Source organism: Phaenicophaeus curvirostris, chromosome 16 (genome assembly GCF_032191515.1).
Source record: "Phaenicophaeus curvirostris isolate KB17595 chromosome 16, BPBGC_Pcur_1.0, whole genome shotgun sequence".
NCBI lineage: Eukaryota > Metazoa > Chordata > Aves > Cuculiformes > Cuculidae > Phaenicophaeus > Phaenicophaeus curvirostris.
The window spans coordinates 7535936-7557238 of record NC_091407.1 but is presented as its reverse complement, the minus strand read 5'-3'; the positions used below and the strand labels follow the sequence as shown (position 1 = coordinate 7557238).

The 21303-nt window shown below is 44.9% G+C and overlaps 1 protein-coding gene across 3 annotated transcripts in view; it reads left to right on the top strand.

Moving 5' to 3' along the window:
* The window catches only part of TOM1L2 (target of myb1 like 2 membrane trafficking protein), a 58616-nt gene that overhangs the window by 23565 nt on the left and 13748 nt on the right, over positions 1-21303 (top strand). For 2 of the 3 annotated variants that reach the window (XM_069870402.1, XM_069870401.1), the window contains exons 5-12: positions 3597-3731; positions 4704-4862; positions 5752-5868; positions 8536-8669; positions 10938-10986; positions 12083-12206; positions 13221-13338; positions 15179-15254. In XM_069870402.1, coding sequence (XP_069726503.1) covers positions 3597-3731; positions 4704-4862; positions 5752-5868; positions 8536-8669; positions 10938-10986; positions 12083-12206; positions 13221-13338; positions 15179-15254 — 912 coding nt within the window. Of the gene's footprint in view, positions 1-3596; positions 3732-4703; positions 4863-5751; positions 5869-8535; positions 8670-10937; positions 10987-12082; positions 12207-13220; positions 13339-15178; positions 15255-18378; positions 18445-21303 lie in introns of all 3 variants that reach the window. The other variant, XM_069870400.1, reaches the window with a different exon arrangement.

Below are 21303 nucleotides of genomic sequence, written 5' to 3'. Positions count from 1 at the left end.
CAGCACAAAATTAATGAGATTATTAAAAGCAATTTTTGTTCTTTGTCTGGCTGAGCCCTCGAGTGTCTGTCTGCATTGGTGGGAGAGCTGATGGATGCGGTGACCAGGAGATGAGGTTAAATACTGTCTGTAAAGAGGAGCTCAGCCTGTTTCCATACTCTTTGGTCTGCTACAGTGTTTTAGAGGATGATGGTTACTCTGGGTCCTGGATTTAAGTGGGTTCCCAGTCGTCAATACATTTAGGATGGAAATGTTTATAGCATAACCAAAAAGCCTGGTCGTTGCCTGAGTGTGTTAACAGACCATTATCTGGGTAGTTCTGGTGCAGTCAAGCTAAAAGCCTTGCCCTGGGTGCTAAATGCCTTTCAGTATAAAAAGCCTAAGAATTAGGGAAGCTGCCTGTGGACGGGTTCATTAGTGTCTCTGTAGCTGGAGGTGGCAGGGGACTTTGCTTTCCAGATTGCCTGACAAGTTTGGAAAAGAGATGGCATTCGGTCTCAGCCACCCTAGGGACACACACACCCAAAACATCCCATATGTCACAGTCACTTGGCCTGGCTGAGACTTTGCTCCTTAGAGCTCCCTGTAGTCAGTGTTAACACTGTTCCAGAGGGCTGACCCTCTTTTCACCTGTGCTCTCCTAGCATGATTCCCCTTCTGAAGGTTTTTTACAATTTGATATCGGGAATTAATAAGAACAGAAATGAGAGGATTAATAGCAAAGACTTGGAAGCATGGAAGAGCTGTGCAAACAGCATATGCCTCAGCCCTACAGCTGTTGTGCTCTGGGGCCTTTCTGTAGCGAGGGCAGATAACGCTGCCATCCAATTTCTTATCTAGAGACTTGACTGTGTTGTGATGTTGTGCATCTTGTGTCTCGCTTTCTCAACCTGTTTCCAAGTGTACATGAATTAGCATATATTACATATTGTTTATCCTTCCTTCTTCACCTTGCTAAGAGGCCTTGGATGTATTCCTTGTGGCTGTGTCTCTGGTAAGAGCTTGCATATCACTTCAGAGCTCATTTCGCCTTGCCCAGTACCCCAAGCACCATCATCAAAGGTGAAGCATGAGAAACCTTTAGTGGCACAGCAAAATCTATTGAGGGTACATGCACTGAAAAGTGTCTGACACCGGAAAAATAGGCTTATTCTGGTCACTGATTTAGAAGCCAGGTTTGCAATGGTATTTAATTAACACTGAGGTGCCGAGCGGGATTTATGCAGCAGCATCCTTAAGTATCACCTTTGATAGTCTGGCCCAAAGACTTAGAAGATCTGAATTCAGTCTCACCCCTGTCATACGCTAGTTTGGACGATGAGCAAGTCTCCTAAGCTCTGTGTGTAGCTCCTTATCCATAAAGTAGAGCTAATTTGCCTAGTTGAATTGTAAGCTGTCTAGGACAGGGATTGTCTTACAATGTGTGTAGAGAGCACTTAGGACAATAGCACCTGGTCCTGCTTGTGACCTCGGAGACACACTAATACAGATAATGCTGCCAGCTCAGGCGGAAGAAGAATACAAATGAAAGTGTCTCCTTTCTGCAGGGAAGAGAGTTGCAGAAGAGTGAATATATTAAAGAAGTAGACTGCAAATTAAGTGAGTTCACTGTCATTTGTGCCTAGAACAAAATCTATAGGAAGCTAGTGGAAGAGAGGATGCATTAGCCCATCCTCCTGGGCAAACAAGCCTCATTAAAAGTTGGAGGCAGTAACGCCGCGTTCTCTTGCCTCGAAGTTTCTTGTGAGTGATTATTAATAGAGCATCCCTTGCCTAACATTTTTCACTCTTACTTGCAAATAGAGTTGAAGTGGGGAACAGTATTATGTCGAAGCATCATTAGGTAGAAGCATCATTCAGATGACTCCTGATGGAAATTGGAAATGCAGAGGAAGGGCGAGGGCACAGTTACTGGTACAGTCAATATCTCCGTCAGAATTAAGGATGGTTTGGAAGGTCAGTTCCAAGGAAACAGAATGGCTCTTTGCAGTCGGAGCTGTTTTCTCTGGCTCAGATAGGGCTGTTTGGGCTTGCACTGCGTCAGAACACTCGATGCAGTTAATTTACTCCTAACAAAGCTGTGAAGCAAACCTGGAATTGTTAGTGTGTGACTGATAATGGATTGTCTCCTGGGCACACAGAGTAGGAAATGTGCTTTCTTAGAACTGAACAGAATAGGAATGTAAGTTAAACAGTGATATTATTTCTTATCTTGCCTTGCTATCTTTGATTTCTCTCCTCTCAAATACAAAAAATGGTTAAAAACAGCTTTTAAAGTAAAAATAGTCAAAGAGCTAGTGTAAAAGCAATGACTAAATGTATTAAGTTCAGAGCCCACACACGCGTCTCGCAGTAGTTCTGGATCCAGCACATCGATACTCCCATATGTGGGGGTTTGTGGAATACTTAATTTTTAATTGAGTCATAATATTTCAATTTTTCCTTCCCCTAAATCTTTAATACTAGGCTAATTTCCAGGAGAAGTGAAAAGGGAGTAGAGGCTTTCAAGATCTGCTCCTAGCAGCTTCCTGAGTGTGAGAGGCTGGCTAGCAAAGTGAAATACTCAGTACTCCCACCGAAGGAAAAGCTCAGTTGTGAATTGAAGTCTTTTTAGACACCAGAGAATTCATGCGGGAGAGAGATTATGAGTGTTCTGGCTGTGGGAATTTCTCCCTTTAAAGTTGTTCTTTCTGACACACCAGGGTGTCCAAGTGCTGGATATGCTCTGTAGGAGCCCAGGCTTTGCTTGTTCTGTTGCTCGTGAGACTGCATGTTTCACAATAAAAGAACCTCAGAAACAAGTTTTTTTTATCTAAGCTTGGTCCAACTAAAATCCTGAAGGAAACTCAACAGCTTTGGCAGCAAATGAGGGTGTTTCACAGAGGAAATGGAGAAGATCTGAGATGATCGTATGGCTTTATGAATACTGTTTAGATCCATTTAATCTTTCACACAGACTTTTTCTGCTGCATCCCTGGCCATAGAACATGTAAGAAAAGACCAGCATGCGATCACTGCTGCGTAGAGGAGGCTGGCAGAGGCTTCCATTTGCATTTACAGATTTTGATGATTATGGGAGCGAGACACGGCTACTGTGCGCTGGGTTCCCGTCTGTTTTATATTTCATACAATCATAGAGTGGTTTGAGTTGGAAGGGAACTTAAAGCCCATCCAGTCCCACTCCCTACCATGGGCAGGGACACCTCCCAGTGGATCAGGGGCTCCAAGCCCCATCCAACCTGGCCTTGAACATCTCCAGGGATGGGGCAGCCACAACTGCTCTGGACAACCTGTTCCAGGGCCTCCCCACCCTCATCATGAAGAATTTCTTCCTAATAGCTAATCTAAATCTTCCCCCTTCAATGTAAAGCCATGCCCCCTCATCCTGTCACTCCATGCCATTGTGAAAAATCCCTTCTCATAATGTGTACATGACTGTCTCGGAAATATTTGCAGGATCTTTTAGACCAAATCTAATGATTACAGCTTCCTGTTGACGCTGGAATACATAAAAGCTTTTGTAGTCAGTATCTGAGGTCAGGGTGGAGCTGGAACTTTGTTTAGAAGGTTTATGGATAATCTCTCCTGTTTTCCAGGCTTGGGCTGATGCCTTTCGAAGTAGCCCTGATTTAACTGGAGTAGTGCATATTTATGAAGAACTGAAGAGGAAAGGGATAGAGTTCCCCATGGCAGATCTCGATGCTTTGTCTCCAATCCACACACCACAGAGGGTAAGCTGCAGCATTGCGTTTCCAGTATTTTTTCAAGATAGCTAAATAGTTGGATAAATATTCTTTCCCCTCCTGTTTCTCTGAATTTGGCTCATTTTCTCACTCCTGGAAGAACTCTTTTAATAGTGAAAGGGCATTAGGAGAAGCATAATGCAGCTGCATTTGCCAGGCTGTTAGGCTGCTGGTGTCTTCTGTCTTGCGTCAAGCGTCATTCTGAGAAGAGTTTGGAAGGAGGTTTGTACTCTTGTCTTGTACCACAAAAACACCAGACAAATGCAGCTCATTTGTTCAGATACAGTCCAGCAGGATATATGATTGATTTACTTCTTTTGCTCCAAAGAATGGTTGTTTCTGTTGGCTATAACCCTGAGCTAAGGCTTGCCTGTCTTTTAAAGGTGTGCAGAGGCTGAATCTCTCACTGATCCCATGGTGATGTGAGACTTTTATGCCTCTGCAAAGTCAGGTCTGGAAAGTTGACAGACTTTCAACTGCTGCTAGGAAGTAACTTAATGATCACAGGTGTTCTGATTAGTCACTCTGAAAAGGGAAGTTAATGAATCTTTGAAGTGGTAAATGCAAGTGATCAAGGACTGAAAGATCACAATTCTTATGTCAAGATTAATTAAATTCAGTATCTGTGTATCACATCATTTTTTTTGTGAGCCTGCAACGTAATTCCTAATTTAAATTAGTTTATTTACCTTTGGCTCTTCTTTTTATTTTGCTTCTCAGTTTTCCTGTAAGGGTAAATTGACTTAAATGCATGTGGGTTGGGTCAAAAGATATGGGCATGCATTTTGGTTGCAGCTGTCTGTTTACGGGCTGGCCTGCCAGTCTGTTCTTGTAACTACACTGACCTTTCCCACAAGGTGCAATTATGTTCTATATTTGAGCATATTTGGCCTGAGGTTGCTGACAAAGCAAGCGCTGTCACAATTCAGCTTTTGAACTCCTGTCTTTCTGATGTGACAGAGCGTTCCTGAAGTTGATCCTGCAGCAAATATGCACAATTCACAGTCTCAGCAAAGGATGAGCACCAGTTCTTACTCTTCATCTTCTCCAACGGCATATTCTGCTCCTCAAGCCCCAGCTCTGAATGTGACTGGTCCCATCACCGCTAATTCTGAACAGGTATTGGGATGATTCTTTCCAGGGAGACTCACTTAGCAGATGAAATCATAAACCAGTTTGCAGCGAGACTATCATTTTAACTCTTTTTACTTTGATTTCCTCCTACATCTGACTCTACGTCATCTTTCCTCCTATTATACTGTAAAATCATGGAGTCATAGGATGGTTTGGGTTGGAAGGGACCTTAAAGATCGTCCAGTTCCATCCCCTCTGCCATGGGCAGGGACACCTCCCACTGGATCAGGTTGCTCAAAGCCCCATCCAACCTGGCCTGGAACACCTCCAGGGATGGGGTAATCTAGGCTTTCCAGGCACTGGGTCTGTTTGGCCTCCTGATGGCAGCAGTTACGAAACCTCACAATCTGACACACCAGACCACTGAGCAGTTGTGCAGTGGGGTAGCAGTTGTTCTCATTAAACCACCCTTCTTTAAAGGCATGGAATGCAGGAAGTCTGGCAGGGAGGTCAGTCTGCATTCATAAGACCCTTCCAAGTGCCCTAATATAGTATCTTTTTTCTCTGCAAAAATAATAACTACCAAGCCAAAGTTCCTGCTCAAATCTTGTACGTCTTTGCCCACACTTGAGTGAGGCACAGTGAAACTGAGGTCTGGTTTTGGCTGCTGTTTTCAATTGCCACATTTCCATACAAGCACAGCACATCTGGGTTTGTGGCGATAGAGTGGTTCTATGAAATTCTTTTCTATTGCTTTTCTAAAACTCTTTCTTGGGTAAACTTATCTCTTCACGTTTTATTTCCTGCTAGAATGCCTGGAGCCTCAGATATCAAGTCAGACCAGACCAGGAGCGTCACAAAGTTAATTCTTGACAATTATCTGCGTAAACCAAAAGATTATGCAGTATTTTGCTGTTTTTGTACCCCAACTTAGATTGCCCGGCTGCGCAGTGAACTGGATATTGTTCGTGGGAATACAAAAGTCATGTCTGAAATGCTGACAGAAATGGTACCCGGACAAGAGGATTCCTCAGATCTTGAGTTACTCCAGGTAACAGTTTCCTAGCAAATATGATTCTCATCTTTTCTGTGCTTGAGTTTCTCGGGGGTGTGATTTTTGTTGTAGATCACTTCATTGCCTTGGTTTACATAATGAATATGGGCTGTCCTTGACCTTCGTTAGTCTCATCATTTGATATTCTTCAGTTGTTAAAGCTTCCAGGGACAAGGATTAGCTGACTTCCCTTGAAACGTGCTCCAGTGCTTTCTTGCCCCTGTAGCTAGAATTTTTTCCCCATGTTGAGTATGAGGTCATCTTTACCACAAAGCAGCTCAGAACTGCCACAGAGTCTGTAAGCCCGGAACATTTCTGCTTGTTTTACATCCTCCATCACCATCATTTGTACAGTGTCAAAACATTCCCAGTCACCATACAGGAAAAAGCACTCCACGTTTCCAGATGGACTAAATATTGGCAAGGGTCTGTAAATTCTCTGCCACTTGGAATCTTATATATGAGCTCACTGTCTTTCCAGAAGATGTGCTGTAGCTTCTCCTGAAGGTAGTGCCTTATGTCAGGCTCTCAGGCAAAGTTTTGTGCTGTTTGGAGGGTTAGACTGTGTAATCAGAAGGGTGTTTGTTGCTGGGATGTCTCAATCCAGTGCAGCGTTTGTTATCTCAAGAGAGAAATCGATATGAGTGGAGCTCATGTCTCAGGTGTCGTACCTGTTTCCCTAGGCCCAGTGGTAGCGGGATGGCCTTTGGGCTGAGGAGAGTAATACAGTACCACATGCCACACAGAGGAGGAACGGTGCGATCCAGCTTTCCAGCTGCTGCCCTTAACGTGGTATTTGCCTTTCCACAGCTTCAGAAATAGGCTTCTGTTTTGCTGCTCCAGCAGGGAGATTGGGCTCCCACAGCAGCACATTTGGAGGAAGGCAGGGAATTGCACTCTATGATGCATCAGGGTTTGAAATCCATCCAAAAGCTGGCTTCTCCCATGCAGTGGTATCGTGTGTTCATCTCAGAGCCATCACAGCAGCTGATGAGAGGCTTTGCGATAGAGCATTTCAGTTGCTGCCTGTTTGGGTCAGACTGCTCAAAACAAAAGAAGCTTCCAGGAAACCACAACAGACCAAACCCAGCATAGAACAGTTTGCTTACATTCAGAAACAACAACTAACATCTTGACAGCGTAACCTTACAGCATAGCTTTAAGGTGAAAGAACTTGATCATAAAACGGAGTGACAGCAATGGTTCTTTCTTCCAACTGGTTCCCTTCCTTGACTGACGCATCCTAAATCTGAATCACAGAGCTGGGGAGAACCCGGTTTTGATCACAAAGGATGGTTAGTCTTTTAAAAGCTGTGAGCTGGGTGCTGCATGCAAGGACTCCTTGCTTTGAGGTTTATATAGCCCTCCTCCTTAAATAATTCCTGACATTTTCTCCAACAATCAAATGTAAACAGCTTGCTAGCGAGCCAGCTCTGAGCAGAATAGATAGGTACTGTCAGCCCTCTCGGAAAGGCAGCAAACAAACCTCTGAAATGTCACAATCTGCTTCTAAAGTGATGGGATCAAAACTGACATTGGAGAACACATTCCTCAAGCTGTTAAGGCAGCTGGATTGCACTAGGTGAAATTTATCCAGAGCTTAGGATGTCAGACCAAGCAAGGAAAACAAACACATTTTTGCTTTCATCCTGAAGGTTGTGTACCAACAAGTCATCCTTGTTTAGTGCTGAATTTTTCCTGTGAAGTGGAGCTAGGGAGGGGTAGAAGATGACAGAGGGACATGCTTTAGTTGAAATGTCAGTGCTTATTGAAAGAAAGCCGTGGGCCTAATCAGTGGCGCCGTGCCATATGTCACGTTTCTTCTTGTAGTTCCTCCTCAGCAGACCAGTTTTGACCTTTCATCTCAAGGCCATTCAGGAGTAAAGAATTCTACTAAGTAACTGGTGATGGAAGGGATGTCCTGGAAGCATGAGAACTGGTTTGAGCAAACTCAAATCTAGATTTCTCAGCACGAGAGACATCTAAAATAAAGGCCCTTACTCTGTATTCTTTAATATTTTCTTCTGTGATTCCCCACTGCCTTTTTTGCAGTCTCTTGTCTCTGGATTTGCTCAGTTGAAGGGACTATTTCTGTGTGTAGTTCAGTACTAAAGTATGTGTGGAGGTCACTTCTTTTCATGTTCCTGCTCCTTGTTTTGTGTTCACCCTCATGTTCTCAGTAGTTGGTAAGTTCTGTGTCCCCAACACTTCCCTTCCCAGCACACACTAAGCTACCTGAGGTAACCCTTATGAACGTTCTTTTCCCACTTATCCCAACATGGGCATCTTTTAGCTTTTAAGGACAATATTGCCAAAAAGAGCAGATTGAATTTTCCCTGAAAGCTCTCTTCTGGAAAGCTGTTGTATTAATGTGTTTTATTCTTAAAACAGATCGCTAAAATACAGTTATTTATTTTCTCAAGTGCTCAGAGTTAAAGAAAAATCAGGATGTTGAATTGTAAATAGGCTCTCAAGGTTTTCTGCCATCGTCTCTTGAAGGGCATGTTTGATTAGATGTGCATTTGGGTGACATTTAATCATGCAAAGATAGACTTGTCTTAGTGTTTCTCAGCTTGGGGATATGTTTGGCTGTGAACAGAGCTCAACTAAATCTACTTATTGCTAGCTGCTTATCAGTGTGTGTGCACAATGCATTCCTCCTAGGAACTGAACCGAACCTGTAGAGCTATGCAGCAGAGAATTGTGGAGCTTATCTCACGAGTGTCCAATGAAGAAGTCACAGAGGAATTGCTGCACGTGAACGATGATCTAAATAACGTCTTCCTCCGATACGAAAGGTGGGGCTCCTTTACCATCAACTATTTACATTCATTCTGGGTTTTCACTTAAGATAGATCAGTTGGCAAGAGTTGGCCATCTGGCCAACATAACCAAATGCAGAGAACTGAACCACAGAAAGCATTTACGAAGTCTTTTTTTGGTCTTTTATGGTAACATTCCTGTTTTGGTTGTTTCCTTTAAAGCTACAGTTTACTCTTTTTGTCCTAGGCATTGAATCTGTGGGGGCCGTATCTGTAAAGCACAAGGCAACCTTGTTCCAAACCCTGTGAACCAGCAGAGATTTGAGTCTGCAGGCCCCTGTTGTGTGGAGCTGTACAGGTGTAGGGACTTGGGACTGAAAACAATGCTGCCACCATCAGTAGTTCTGCTTGCTAGCTTGGGCTCTGCACAAATCCTTGTGCTGCTTCCCAGCTTAGGGAGGCTCCTGTGAGCTCTCTGTGTCTTCTGATCTCTGAGCTTTCTGTTTCCAGGACTGGTGTAAGGGGAGCTGTCTGAGGTGGGCGTGATCTTTGTGAATGTTAGAGGTTTGGTTTTAAGTAACACTTAAAGTCTTAAAGAAAGCCTGTCTTGCACAGAGCTGAGTTTTTGAGGAGTCGGTCTATGGGAATGGTCCCCAGGGGTGGGACTTGGGTCACAGGACTTTCGACATGTTAGACAAAGGCGCTGTCAGCCACATCTGCTGCAGTAGCTGACACGTGATGCAGCAGTCTTGGGAAAGTTTAATCTTCCCCTTAATGACAGGCTCAGGGAGGGAGGCACTAAAGAGCACCCTTTGTTCCTTGCTCCTAGCACGGGGCTTTGTTTCTCAAGCCTTTAAAAATAAATTAGACTCTAGATCTGTGAATCTGTGCTGTCACGACAAAGGCTAGAAAGAAGACTTAATGCCCTCAATTTTGTCTTTGATTTAGTCGTTCAGAGGAGATAGGGGCAAACTTTGAAACAAATGCTGGCTTTTTAGGTGAAATTGTATGTGTTTCATGCGCGAACATGATTCTACAAGTGGCAGAGTGTGCCTGTCACTGAAGCTTAGTCTGGTCACCCATAATATGTTTTCTATTTTCCTCCATCTGTGACTTCGCTGGCTGGGGCTGATGTATTTGTAGTCATTATACGCTGAGAGGCGAGCTGAGTGATGTTAGCCAGCTGTTTGTGCTAGAATAGCTGCACTGGTCTGAGCGTTTCAATAAATTCCAGTTCCTCCTCTGCTATTCCACAAGCTCCACATTCATCACACTGATTTCTAGTACGGGTGCCAGGCTCTGTCAGTGACTGAAGCAGGAGCTCTGGCCTTCGCTGTGAAGCTTTAGGTGTCAACAAATGTGTGGTTTTGGTGAGAAATAGGAGGTGGGAGGCATCTTAGGTTTCCAGCTAGGGGAGCTGGAGTTCCAGTAATAGTAGACACCCACAGTTTCCTAAAATGGAAATTTGGGCCTGAATTTGATTTTGCTGCCTTTTAAGTCTGCATTTTCCTCTGTTACATTAAGAAAACACGTTAGTTTGCTTGAGATTCCCTGTTGTATTTTGTCCATCTGGGAGAAAACCCACAGGATTGTATGAATATTCTGAGTTATTTACTGAAAAGAGAGGTTACATGTGAAGCTGCTTTTAAATGGGGACAAATCTTGACCTCAGTGAAATCACGGTGCATTTCCTGGTAATGACGGAGGAGATCCAAACTTCATTACTTCTTGGGAAGTACCAACCTATTTGAACATCAGCTCTGACGATCTCTGAGCTGAGCCAGAATGGTTTAAGAAACAACTCTGCTAACCATTGTTTCTCTTGCCCTGCTCTGCCTGGGTAGGGCTGTGCTGGCATGTGCAGGGCTTCTAATTTACATGTATTGCAGCAAGAGGGAGCTGTTAAGTGGGAGGAAGACTTGCTGTTGTGCTCAGCTTATTTAGTTGGGAGCATCAATCTTGCTGCAGTTCCTCCTGTCCTTTGGCTAAGAGAAGAGTCGATCATGAAGCACTTAATGGAAGAAAACAAGCCAAGCCCAAAGATAAATCCTGCAGTGGTTTTCAGGCATGTGTGTGCTGCAGGATTGGATTAATCAACTTAATGTCCACATTTGCCAAGAATGCAACTTCTACAACTACCCTCCCCTTATCCTGGCTTGGAGTTAAAGCTTTCAGGGTTCCCTCTTAACCCGACAAAAACTGTTCGATAGCAAGCACGTCAAGGCTTTGTTATAAACTTGTGTTTTTCATTGTTTATTGATGGCTTTGATAATCCATGTTGGGTTTTTGTTTATTTCTGAACAGATTTGAACGATACAGATCGGGACGCTCAACGCAAAGTGCCAGCAATGGAGTAAGTACCTAACTGGGCTGTACTGGCCATACTAACATCACCAGTGTCAGACCTTTCTCCTGTCCAGCCCTGTCTCCTGCCGAAGTGGCTGGTACTGGCTACCAGGAAAAGACTGTAAGGACGTGGCAAACCGCAAGGGACAACTCTTAGCTCAGGAAGACACTATACTAAAACATCTCTGTGTTTACAAACCTTGATGGGTTTTCTTTCCTCTATTAACTTTTTTGATTGCTTCTGAGTCTGTGTGGACCTCAGGCATTCACAATGTCCTTAATGAGTGAATTCCAGAGTTTCACTACACATTTTTACATATTTATATGGGTGTTTGTATATAATAAATATTTTGTTTACATTTGATCAAGTCACTTAATGATTTTTATTTGCTCCACCTAATTCTTGTTCACCGTGTCTCACAATACTGCTGTTTAGTTTAATTTTCTTCATGCCATTCAATTTTAGGAATTTCTCTCATCTCCTTTTTCAGCAGCCACTTTCCAAGCTGGCGAGTTGCAGCTCTAGTTATTCGTTCAAGGAAAACTATTTTGTAGTTGTTTCAAAATGCTCAGCATCTGAGTACGTGATGAATTCAAATGTAGCACTGTTACATTTTCTGTTCTGCATTCTTCTGTGTGTTTCCCTCTATTTACTTTGGCTGTTTGACTGCCACTTGTACTGCAGGGTAATGCAGACTGCAGCACAGGCTCTGCATTGTATCTTTAGTCACAACAAAGAAGTTTTACTTCTGAAAATGGGTCATACCTAATGGGGAAGATGGTTGCAAGGTCACTTTGACTTAGATCTGATGTCGATCTGGTGTTAAAAGCAGTGGAGAACACAGACACATTGGCTAAATCTGAAGAGATGTGGATGACCTTTAGGAGTGTTTCCTGCTGTGCTGAGCAGTGAAACTGAGGTTTTTTGGTGGCTGATCCTTTTCATTCTGCACTCATCCCTGTAGTATCTAAGAGACTGGTCCATTTGGCAGTATGCAAGAGAGGTCTTTTTAGGAACCACCCATTGTTGTTTTGGTGTTTAATGTTGCACCACAAGAAGAAATCTCTGGCCTAAGTAACTTGTGTTTCTTGTGTCCTAACAGGTACTGAATGAGGTGACAGAAGATAACTTAATAGATTTGGGTCCTGGCTCTCCAGCCGTGGTGAGCCCAATGGTGGGAAACTCAGCACCTCAGTCATCTCTTTCTTCACAACTTGCAGGGCTTGGTGAGTACCTGATCTAAATAGTGCTGTGAACATGAGGTTGCAGGGCATGGATCTTTTCAGGCCTAACCAGCCTGTGGGCTTTGGACAGCGTGCAGGGGCTGCTGGGCAAGCCAGGTGATTGTGCTATCTAGTCTGAGTAGTTGCCGAGATCCCTGTCACAAGCCCTTATCGCAGTGGGCTTTTGGGATTTATGAAGGAGCCATTATTCACTTGTGGCTCAGGGAGCTCTCCACTACCCGAGTTGCCATGTAGTCTTCAGAAAATTTGAGTATGTGGCTTACAGGATTAGAAAAGGTTTCCCACTCCCCCACACTGTAGCGATCTGTAACTGGAAACCAGCCTGGCACCAAGTGGGGTATTTGTTAACCAAAGGGGAGACTGAAATCCAAGGCAAGCTCGTACTAGTGCTTTTATTTCTGCTTAGGTATAGCTCTCCATGAAATCAGTCTGGTGAACGTTCTTGATTTTCATTCTACAAATAATGTTTGGAATCTTTGGATGAGAGGTTTTATGAAACTGTAGCTATTTTGCACATGAAGTCAAACCAAAGATTGCTTTATACGATCACTTGATTTGACTGAAAGTTCTCCAGCTCTTTCAGCCCTGCACCAGTATCCTGTCACTTGATTTGAAGCTGTTGGTTTCACATTCAGTAGCTGAGAGACAACACTGAGGAGAAGGCTGATATCTAGGCCCAAAGTTTTGGACCATGTTAGTGAATAGTAAATATCTCTGGATGAGATTGGCAGTGAGTGCACTCCAGTTCCCAAATACTGCCCTCTCAGTGAGGGCTAGGTATGATGTGGTGCTGCCAGGAGGAATAAGGCAATCTACACTTAAGAAATGCAGGATTAGCTGCCACCAGCCTCTTCTGGACAGAGCTGTGCTCAGTACTGCAATTGTTACCTGATGATATCTGTACCTGCCCAGTATTGTAACCTACACCATCATGGCAGTGGTGCTTGCGTATGGTTTGCTGTTTCATTGGATCGCTTTTTTTGCCTCTGGTTGCAGACTTGGGTACAAACAGCGTCAGCGGCACACTCAGCAATCTACAGCACTGTAATCCTCGTGATGACTTCGACATGTTTGCACAGACGAGAGGCAGTTCCTTGGCTGAGCAGCGAAAGAAGTACGTCAGAGTTTGTCTTTAGTGTGTTTTGAGTCACGGCATTGCCGTGTAAATCTGAAACTTCTCAACTTTGTTCCATACTCAAAAAATAGTTTCGGTGTATGTTTTTGTGCTTTTAATCCAATCCCTGTCCTGTTGGTCATTATTAGTGGAGCAGTTCCTGCTGCTGGGCAGAGCAGACTGGCTGAGTAATGTTATTTGACTGTCCTGGTTAATGAGCTCACTGGAAACTTGGAAATGAATTTACTTTTACTTCAGCAGATGCTTCCTCTCATAAAAGCTTGTCATCCCATCCACCCCTCCAGTGCTTGAGACACAGGAGCACAACGTTCCTCACCTGTGCTTTGGTGACTGAATTACTGTCATCAAGGGCTTGGAAGCAGAATTGCCATCCAGTTAGACTCTACCTTTGGCCCAGCAGACAGACTCTCACAAGCTGACAAGGCAGTGTACTTTGCCCGGCTGCCATGCTGTCCCTACTTTGTTTATACACATAGGGCTTGCATCTTTAGAGCTGCAAGTCTGGCACTTTCACTTTGATCCCTATCAAGTGAGATTCAGTAAAAGACATACTTAGGTATTTTCCTTGCATGTATTATTTCTTGCCTCCTCAGGTTTCAGGTTCTAGAGCGTGTAGTGGCCACCAGCAGCCAGAACATCATCAATATCTTGTCTCAAACTAAGAAATATTGTCAATTAGTTTAGTTCAGACCTTAGCAGATTATCAAAAACTCACCAGCTCTGGAAAACTCAAGCCAACGAACTTACTAGGATTTTCTATTTGCAGTGGTCAGTGTAGCTGTTGGTACTGCCTGAGCTGTAGTATCAGGGTTGAGAAGATGTGCTCTGCTGTAGAGGTGTACATTGCCCCTGGAGATTTCAGGCTGAGCACCCTAATGTGTAGTCAGAAAGGAGATGGATTGCAGAGAGACCTAATGGAGGTCCCTCTATACCTTGTGCTAAATGAAGCATGAAACTAGTCTTCCCACACTGCACCGTTATCTCCTTCTGTGAGCTAACGGAACAAGGAGCACACATCAGCCCGTGATTTCACAAGGGAGGATGGCTGTATCTTCCTTGGATTGCACGCTGTATAAATGGAGCAGCAGTAAAGGTGTGAGCGTGTAGGCGAGAGCCACAGGATGCTGCATATGGAGCTTGGGAGAAGCTGGAACTCGGAGGGGAAAGTGCTCCTCCTGCTCAGACACACGGCTCCTCCCAGGGGCTGATGTACTGGCAGGTGTTGGCATCTGCTTCAGCTCATGGCTTACCACTATGCTCTAAGAAATGATGGGATTGCCTCTGTCACCTGACTGCCACGTGTCCCTTTTGCATAGGAATTTAAGAAGCTTTTTAACAATCCAACTCCTGTAAATAATGCACTGCTTTGTGTGCTTCACTGCAGTTATGTTTCATCTGTCTTCAAGTCTCTCTCTGCCTTCCCCCTATGCATGCATCTAGTTCAGGCTTCCAAATGTCATCTTCAAAGCTTTGTAAAATGTAGTCTGTAATTGGGCCTCTTTTCAGAGTCCCCTGCCGTTTCGTGGATGCACTTACGGTGCCTCCTAACCTATTTGCCTACCGTTCATAATGCCAATCTTATCCTTTTTGCTTCAACATGCTTACTGAAATGGAGGCAAGGTCTTTATACAAAGCACACTCTGCTTCTTGGAATGCACTTACTACACCTTCTTGGAATGCACTTACTCTATCTGAAGTCTTGTTAAGAAAAACAATGTGCTTTCTGATTTCCAGGGGAGTAAATCAGAGTAGCAACTGTGTTCTACATGGGTGACTGCTGGACTTCCTTCTAGTTCTGTAGTTTGTTCCTTTCTTTCAGCGTGACGTATGAAGATCCACAGGCTGTCAAAGGACTGGCGTCTGCCCTGGATGTTCGAAAACAGAACACAGGAGGGGTAGGTCATTGCTCTGCGTTTTGTTATCTGAAGCTGTGTGTGGAATCCAAGCTGTGGGCAGCTGCTTTGACCGAGACGTCTCATTCTGTATTCCAGTGACATGCTTGTACTGGCTGTTTTGAAATTGATATCTAGGAGCAAGTACTTGCTCAGTAATGAGCTCTAAAGAGCTGCTGCTTAGCACACCAGCCTAGAAGACTTCAAAATCATACAGGGTAATTTCTCTTGTGTTCTTGCAGCTTGTCTATGGGGGTTCCAGTGCTTTGACTGGAATCACTGCTGTGAAAAATAAGTAGGGAATATCCTGTGAACACTGGTGTGCATTTATTTGGTTTGATTTTGCTTATGAAAGCTGTCCTAATCTTTGAGACTTTGCTCTTAAGTGCACAGATACACGAGCAAGTTACAGGGAGAGAAATGACTTTTAATGCTTTGCGTGCCTTTCCATAAACTGCCCTTGCATGCAGTCTGTTCTCTCTGTCCCAGGGCAGGCTCCTGCTCTCTTGGGTGGGCAGAAGAGGTCTGTGTGCTGTCACCTCACAGCAGCTGACACTAGAAACGTGTTTGAGAGAGTGAGCTTGGCCAGCTTCATTCTGCATACCTTGGTGAAGGCAAAAGTGAAAAGAGCTTTCATGTTGTCCCTGAACACCTTTCTACCACCCTGCTTGCTAAAACCATCCTGCTTTTTTTGTACTCAGCTGTGTGTAAGTTTTGAGAAGAGGGAGTAAGTTCAGAGCCTTTTCGTGGTCTAATATTGGTCTGTGCTGACCACTAGGGAGCACGGCAGAGCCAGTGTAGCATGGGAGAGCCAGGGCAGCATGCACAAACCTCCCTCCGGGCAGAATTGCCTCCCCATGCCCTGGCTGATCTCGCCCTGCTTCTTTCGTAAGTTGAAATAGGAGTGCTGAGGGCAGCTGGCATGCCTGGCAGCTTGTGCTCTGAGCCAGGCAGGATTTGAGTTCAGAGCCAGCTGGGGTCAGATCACAGCTGCCTGCCTGCCGGGGCCATAGTTCAGTGCTAGCAGGGCTTCAGCAATGATTTCTTATGTAGCATCCCAGCCCTACAAATCTATCTGCCTGTTCCTGTCCCTCTTCTCCTGAAAACAGGGTAATTTATAACCCAGGTCAGCCCTGTGACCCGTTTCAAGCCCAGCCCCAGAAAATCTCAGGCCAGCAGTACTGAGGGAAGAGGGGGAAGCACGAGAAGGCAGGGGCAGAAGTATATTACGAGGGGTGAGAGAGGAATTCCTGACGCCAGTGTGACAGCCCAAACCCCCCAGTATGACTGAGCTGTGTTATTGGCAGGCACTGGGAGAGGAGTTGAGATTCTGCTCTTTGTTGCTGTCTAACCAAGGGGCTTGCATTTAGCTACTGGTCAGGGGGGCTGTGTTCCCCTGGTGGCCACAGGGTCATGTCCTTATTTATTAACACTTCTGTTCTCAGCCGGTTCTGCTCGAGGCACCAGTAGGACGTGTCATTCACACCAGCATAGCTGCTGCTCTGCCCCAAGTGTTGTCAGTTCAAAGGGCTGTGTCTAAGCTAATCTGACGGTCAAAGTTTTTGGGGGCAAATGCTTTATGGGTTATGGAACTTTGGGCTCTGAGATGTTGTAGAGACTTTCAGCCTCTTTTCAAAGGTCCTGATGACTGTATCATGTAATCAGAATCGCTTGTTTGGAAATGCAGACTTCGGGTGATTGGTAAACACTACTTTTTGTTGGGCATTGTGAGGCTTATGGGTGTCTCTTCTTAAAGGAAATAAAAAATAAACTCTCCTAAAGTTACCAGCCCCAGCATGTGCAGCAAAAACCTGGCAAGACACATGTTCATTTGGGTAGAGAGCTAATTTAAGAACAGCGCTAGGGAGCAGCCAAAAGCTTCGCAACACATTCTTCACACACGTCTTGTTCCAGCACAGTTGTCCAGTGGTAAAATTCAGCACATCCGATGTTTCTAATGTAGTCATTCTCAGAAAGGTCTGTAGAGAGATGGCTGGTCACGTGGCATTAGCTGTCTTTTAATATGATTTAGCAGCTGGAAACAAGACGAGCTAAAAATACCCTGTTTTCTTAATATTGCTTTTCCATGTTGGGAATTGCTTTTGTTGCCACAGAGTTGTTGCGTGATCACGACTGGGAGGAGAGGTGTCCAAGAAACAATCCTCCAGCGTTACGCAGACAATAGATGAAGTTGGAGTGATTTCCCTCTTTTTTTTTTCTCAGCACAAGTACTGAAATGAGACATAAAAGATTACAGCTGGGTTCTCCATTATCTGTGGTAACGGGGACAGGAGAGATAGCCTACGTTTACAGCTATCTGGATGGAGGCAGATAAACACACCGGTGCCTCTCTACTGAGCTAGCCTTGTTCTGGCAAGGCCAGCGAGCTGGAACTGCTGTGCTCTGCCAGTCCTAAGCAAGCCCCTCTGGAGCTGCAGAGGACTCTATGCCCAGGCCCCTGCTCAGAGGTGATCTGCTGAAGGACAAGGAGCCGTCTTGAGAGCCTTTGTGTTGTTGTGCCATGCAGTCTGTAACCTGCTTGGAAGAACTGGATGCATCAGCGGTCCTTTTAACCTCTGCCGCTCTTGGAGAGGGGCAGTTTGAAAAGCTGCCAGAACACTGCGGCAAACTGCCATTCCTTACCCTCCCAGCAAAGCCATCGCTAGAGCTGTCCTGCAGTTAGGGTTTGGGGCAGAGTCTGCTGAGATCGAGGAGGTGAGCAGGGTGTGCTGCAGCTCACAGCTTCCTGAACAAGGGAAACTCCAGCCTGTGATGCCAGTAAAGTCTGACAGGTTTATTAGGTAGTATAGCCTACGCTTTTTCTTCTTCTAAGAAGATGACAAACATCAGCCTCACTGCTCATCAGTGATTTGTTTTTAATATCAGCATGGAGGAAGTGCCAAAATTCTGTGAAGTGTCTGTAGGAAGCGCAGAGGTCGGGGAGAGGTCTGTCCCTCCAAGGTAGGAGCCGACAGGGGGATGTGGCTGCTGCCAGGAGCTGCCACTCTGTCTGCATGTATGTGTGTGTGTGTGTGTGTGAAGTTTTTAACTTGCTGCTGTTGTATTACTTTATCATGGGTTGTTGCTGTGGTTTCTCTCTTTATGGACCTTTCTGTTCTCAACACAGAGGAGAGGTAAAGGTGGGAACTCAGACATGGAGCCCATAGACAAGTGGCTAATTACACAAGGAATGGTGAGGACTTCACCAGTGAAGCGATTCCTGCTGCCCACCCCAGTCCCTTTACCTACAATAACCATCCTCCATTCACCTCTCGTCCTGCCCTACTGAACCACCTGAAATCAGACAGTACAAGGAGTTTATTTCCCACTTACATCATTACCTGGGGCAAAGGGAAAGATTTGTACCAATTTCTGGTTTATACAGTGCAAAGGCCTGTAACTAACTGAATCATTTGTAGGATCCCACGTCACCTCAGAAGAGACTCAGGGATCCATTGGTTCCTTATACTGTCTTGATTTATTTATGCAGTATCCACTTTTCGAGGGATAAACACAAGTCTCATGGATCTTGTTTATAAAGAGGACACTTTCTATGTGTCTTTAAAGCAGCCTTTTCTGGTAGTGCTTAACTTCTTGGTCTGGATTAAACACACGGAAGTTGTAGGATCATACTTCATTGAATTGAGTAACGTGGGGATAGTTCTTTATGAAAGGAAGGTGATGGGAGAACTGCTACCCAGATTGACATCTTCCACCCCAATGGCATTAGGATTCAGACTCCAAAAGGTACAGTAGTGTTTCTGGCTTTAAGGATTTAATTCCCTTGTCTAGTGATGCCAGTGCTCAGATAAAATCAAGCTTCTGAAGAACACTGAATCTCTGCACGTTCTGACCTTGTTTGAAGTTGTCTTTCATCAACATGCTTGCAGAGAGAAGTTCAAAAGCCTGCTTTGAGCGCAGAAGTCGGAGGCAGGTAAAAAATAGCCTCAGCTATGCCTTAAAGCCAAGTTCTAAGACCAATTTTTTCTGTTCGGACGACGTAATCCATCACTTTTAAGTGTCTGAGATTAGTACCAATAATGTGACCTGACTGTACCAAGTCTTCCTGAGATGGTCCTGGCAGCAATGAGCACAGAGTGGTGCAGATGGTCCTGATTGCAGAGAGGTGCAGGATTCCCTTTGGGCTGGGGTGGGGCTGGGCATCAGGAGGCCCTTGGAGCAGGATTGCCTCACTCCAGGGAAAGCCTCAAATGTCCCAGGCTAAACTGCCCAGCGTTTAAAAAGAGCAGCATCCCAGCAGGGTTAAGGTTGAGAAGATTCAGTGTGCAATATCAAAGTGCATCAACTCTGTGAAACATGTTGCATTTATTCTTCTAGACTTAGGGCAAATCCAGACTATTTCTGAGGGGCATCTTGTGAATTTGCAGCGGTTTGCAGGGCTGGTGCATGCACAGGTTGGACACATGTGTGCTGTCATATCTGCCTGCCCGTGCAAGAACCCAGAAGCTGTCCTGTGCCTGCCAGCACACATGGGTAAGCCCAGCTGGAGGTGCTTGTCCTTGGGAGCTAGAGTTTATTTCAGAGCTGGTCGGAGATCCAGAGCTCGTAAACTGAGAGTGAAAAGCCGTAAAGTGAGCAGCGCTTGCTCTGCCTCTGTTGACTGTGGTTCTGAGAGGCTTTCACTGTTTGCTGGCTCTGCTGCAGCCGGAGATGTTCTGTGCCACTGTTAGATGTTCATCCATAATGAATAATCCAGTGATTTAGCTAGTTCCTCTCCTTTGCTTTTCCACTGTTTACAAGAGCAGGGAAGCATGAAATCGGCACCCCTGCTGTTCACACCACTCACACCACTGCTTTATTAAAAAACCAAACACAATATTCATTCATTGGCTTGTGGTTATTCAGTCTGGAAAAAAGGATACTGCAGCACTTATGGAGGCATACAGATCTGGGGAGGGAAGGGGGTCTGTCTGTCCAGCCAGTTGCTGCTCTTACAAACCTTTCACCTTGTTTGTATGCTAAATATGAGAGAGAAATACCTAAAATAAACCCAAACTAATCATTAACTCGGTTTCTCTCTTAACTGGCTGTAGTTCTTAACCATATGTATTAATATGACCTTGTAGCATTTGCAGTACCAGTGGAATAACTAGTATCTCAGGTATGAACTTGATGTACACGTTCTTTGTACTTTTGAGATGAGGAGGGAAAGAGGAGTGAGCTGACATGGCCATTGCCTGTGCCTGTACAACACTGAGACCATGGAAAGGGTGTTCTGCCCTCATCACCTGGTGTTGTTCTTACCAAACTGCAATACATTGAAGCTTAGCGTTGAGTTCCTCCCCCTCGATTTCTGTGCACTCTGGTTCACCACACACCTTTGCAGAGGGAGGCTCATTCAGGGCTTTGTGTGTATCATCCTAGTGAATGTGGCAGCATTGGTTCTGTTCCAGGCTAGTGTGCCGCTCGGTTCTGCTGGCAGGGTGATGTCAGGACCATGGAGACACAAACCACACCTCTATCCATTCCAGCTATACCTGCAAAACTAGCGTAGACTGAATGATACCCACAGAGAATGTTCCCTGTTCAGACATAAATCAGAGATGTTGGCTGAGCTGTTCCTGTACTGGATCTGTTTGCAGGTTTAGTTTTCTGCGAGTTAGGCTGTGCTGGTGTCACACAGCGGTCTGTACCAGCAGCTTTTAGGCACAGACTTTAGCATAAGGCCACCACGTTTTAGCGCAGGTAATTCCGGTTCCCTTCTCATCAGTTTGGGCAGCTATTGAGATTTTCATGAATATATTCATTATCTAGAATAACCCATCATCCCGCTTGCATGCTGAATGGGTGTTTGTTACCAAAGTGAGAAGCAGGTGTTGGTTAAGCCACCCTGTTACGACAGGCGTTATTTGGGACTGTGGCAGGGAAAGAATGGAAGCAGACCAGAATTCACAGAAGGTGATAGGAACAGCCTTCAGGATTGCATCTTGGCCACCAGCAGCATCCCTGGCTAGTAAGGAGATTCTTCTCTGTAGTAAAGATATGGGAGTGAAGATTAAATGAAACCTTTGCTGAGACATTGTTATCAGTA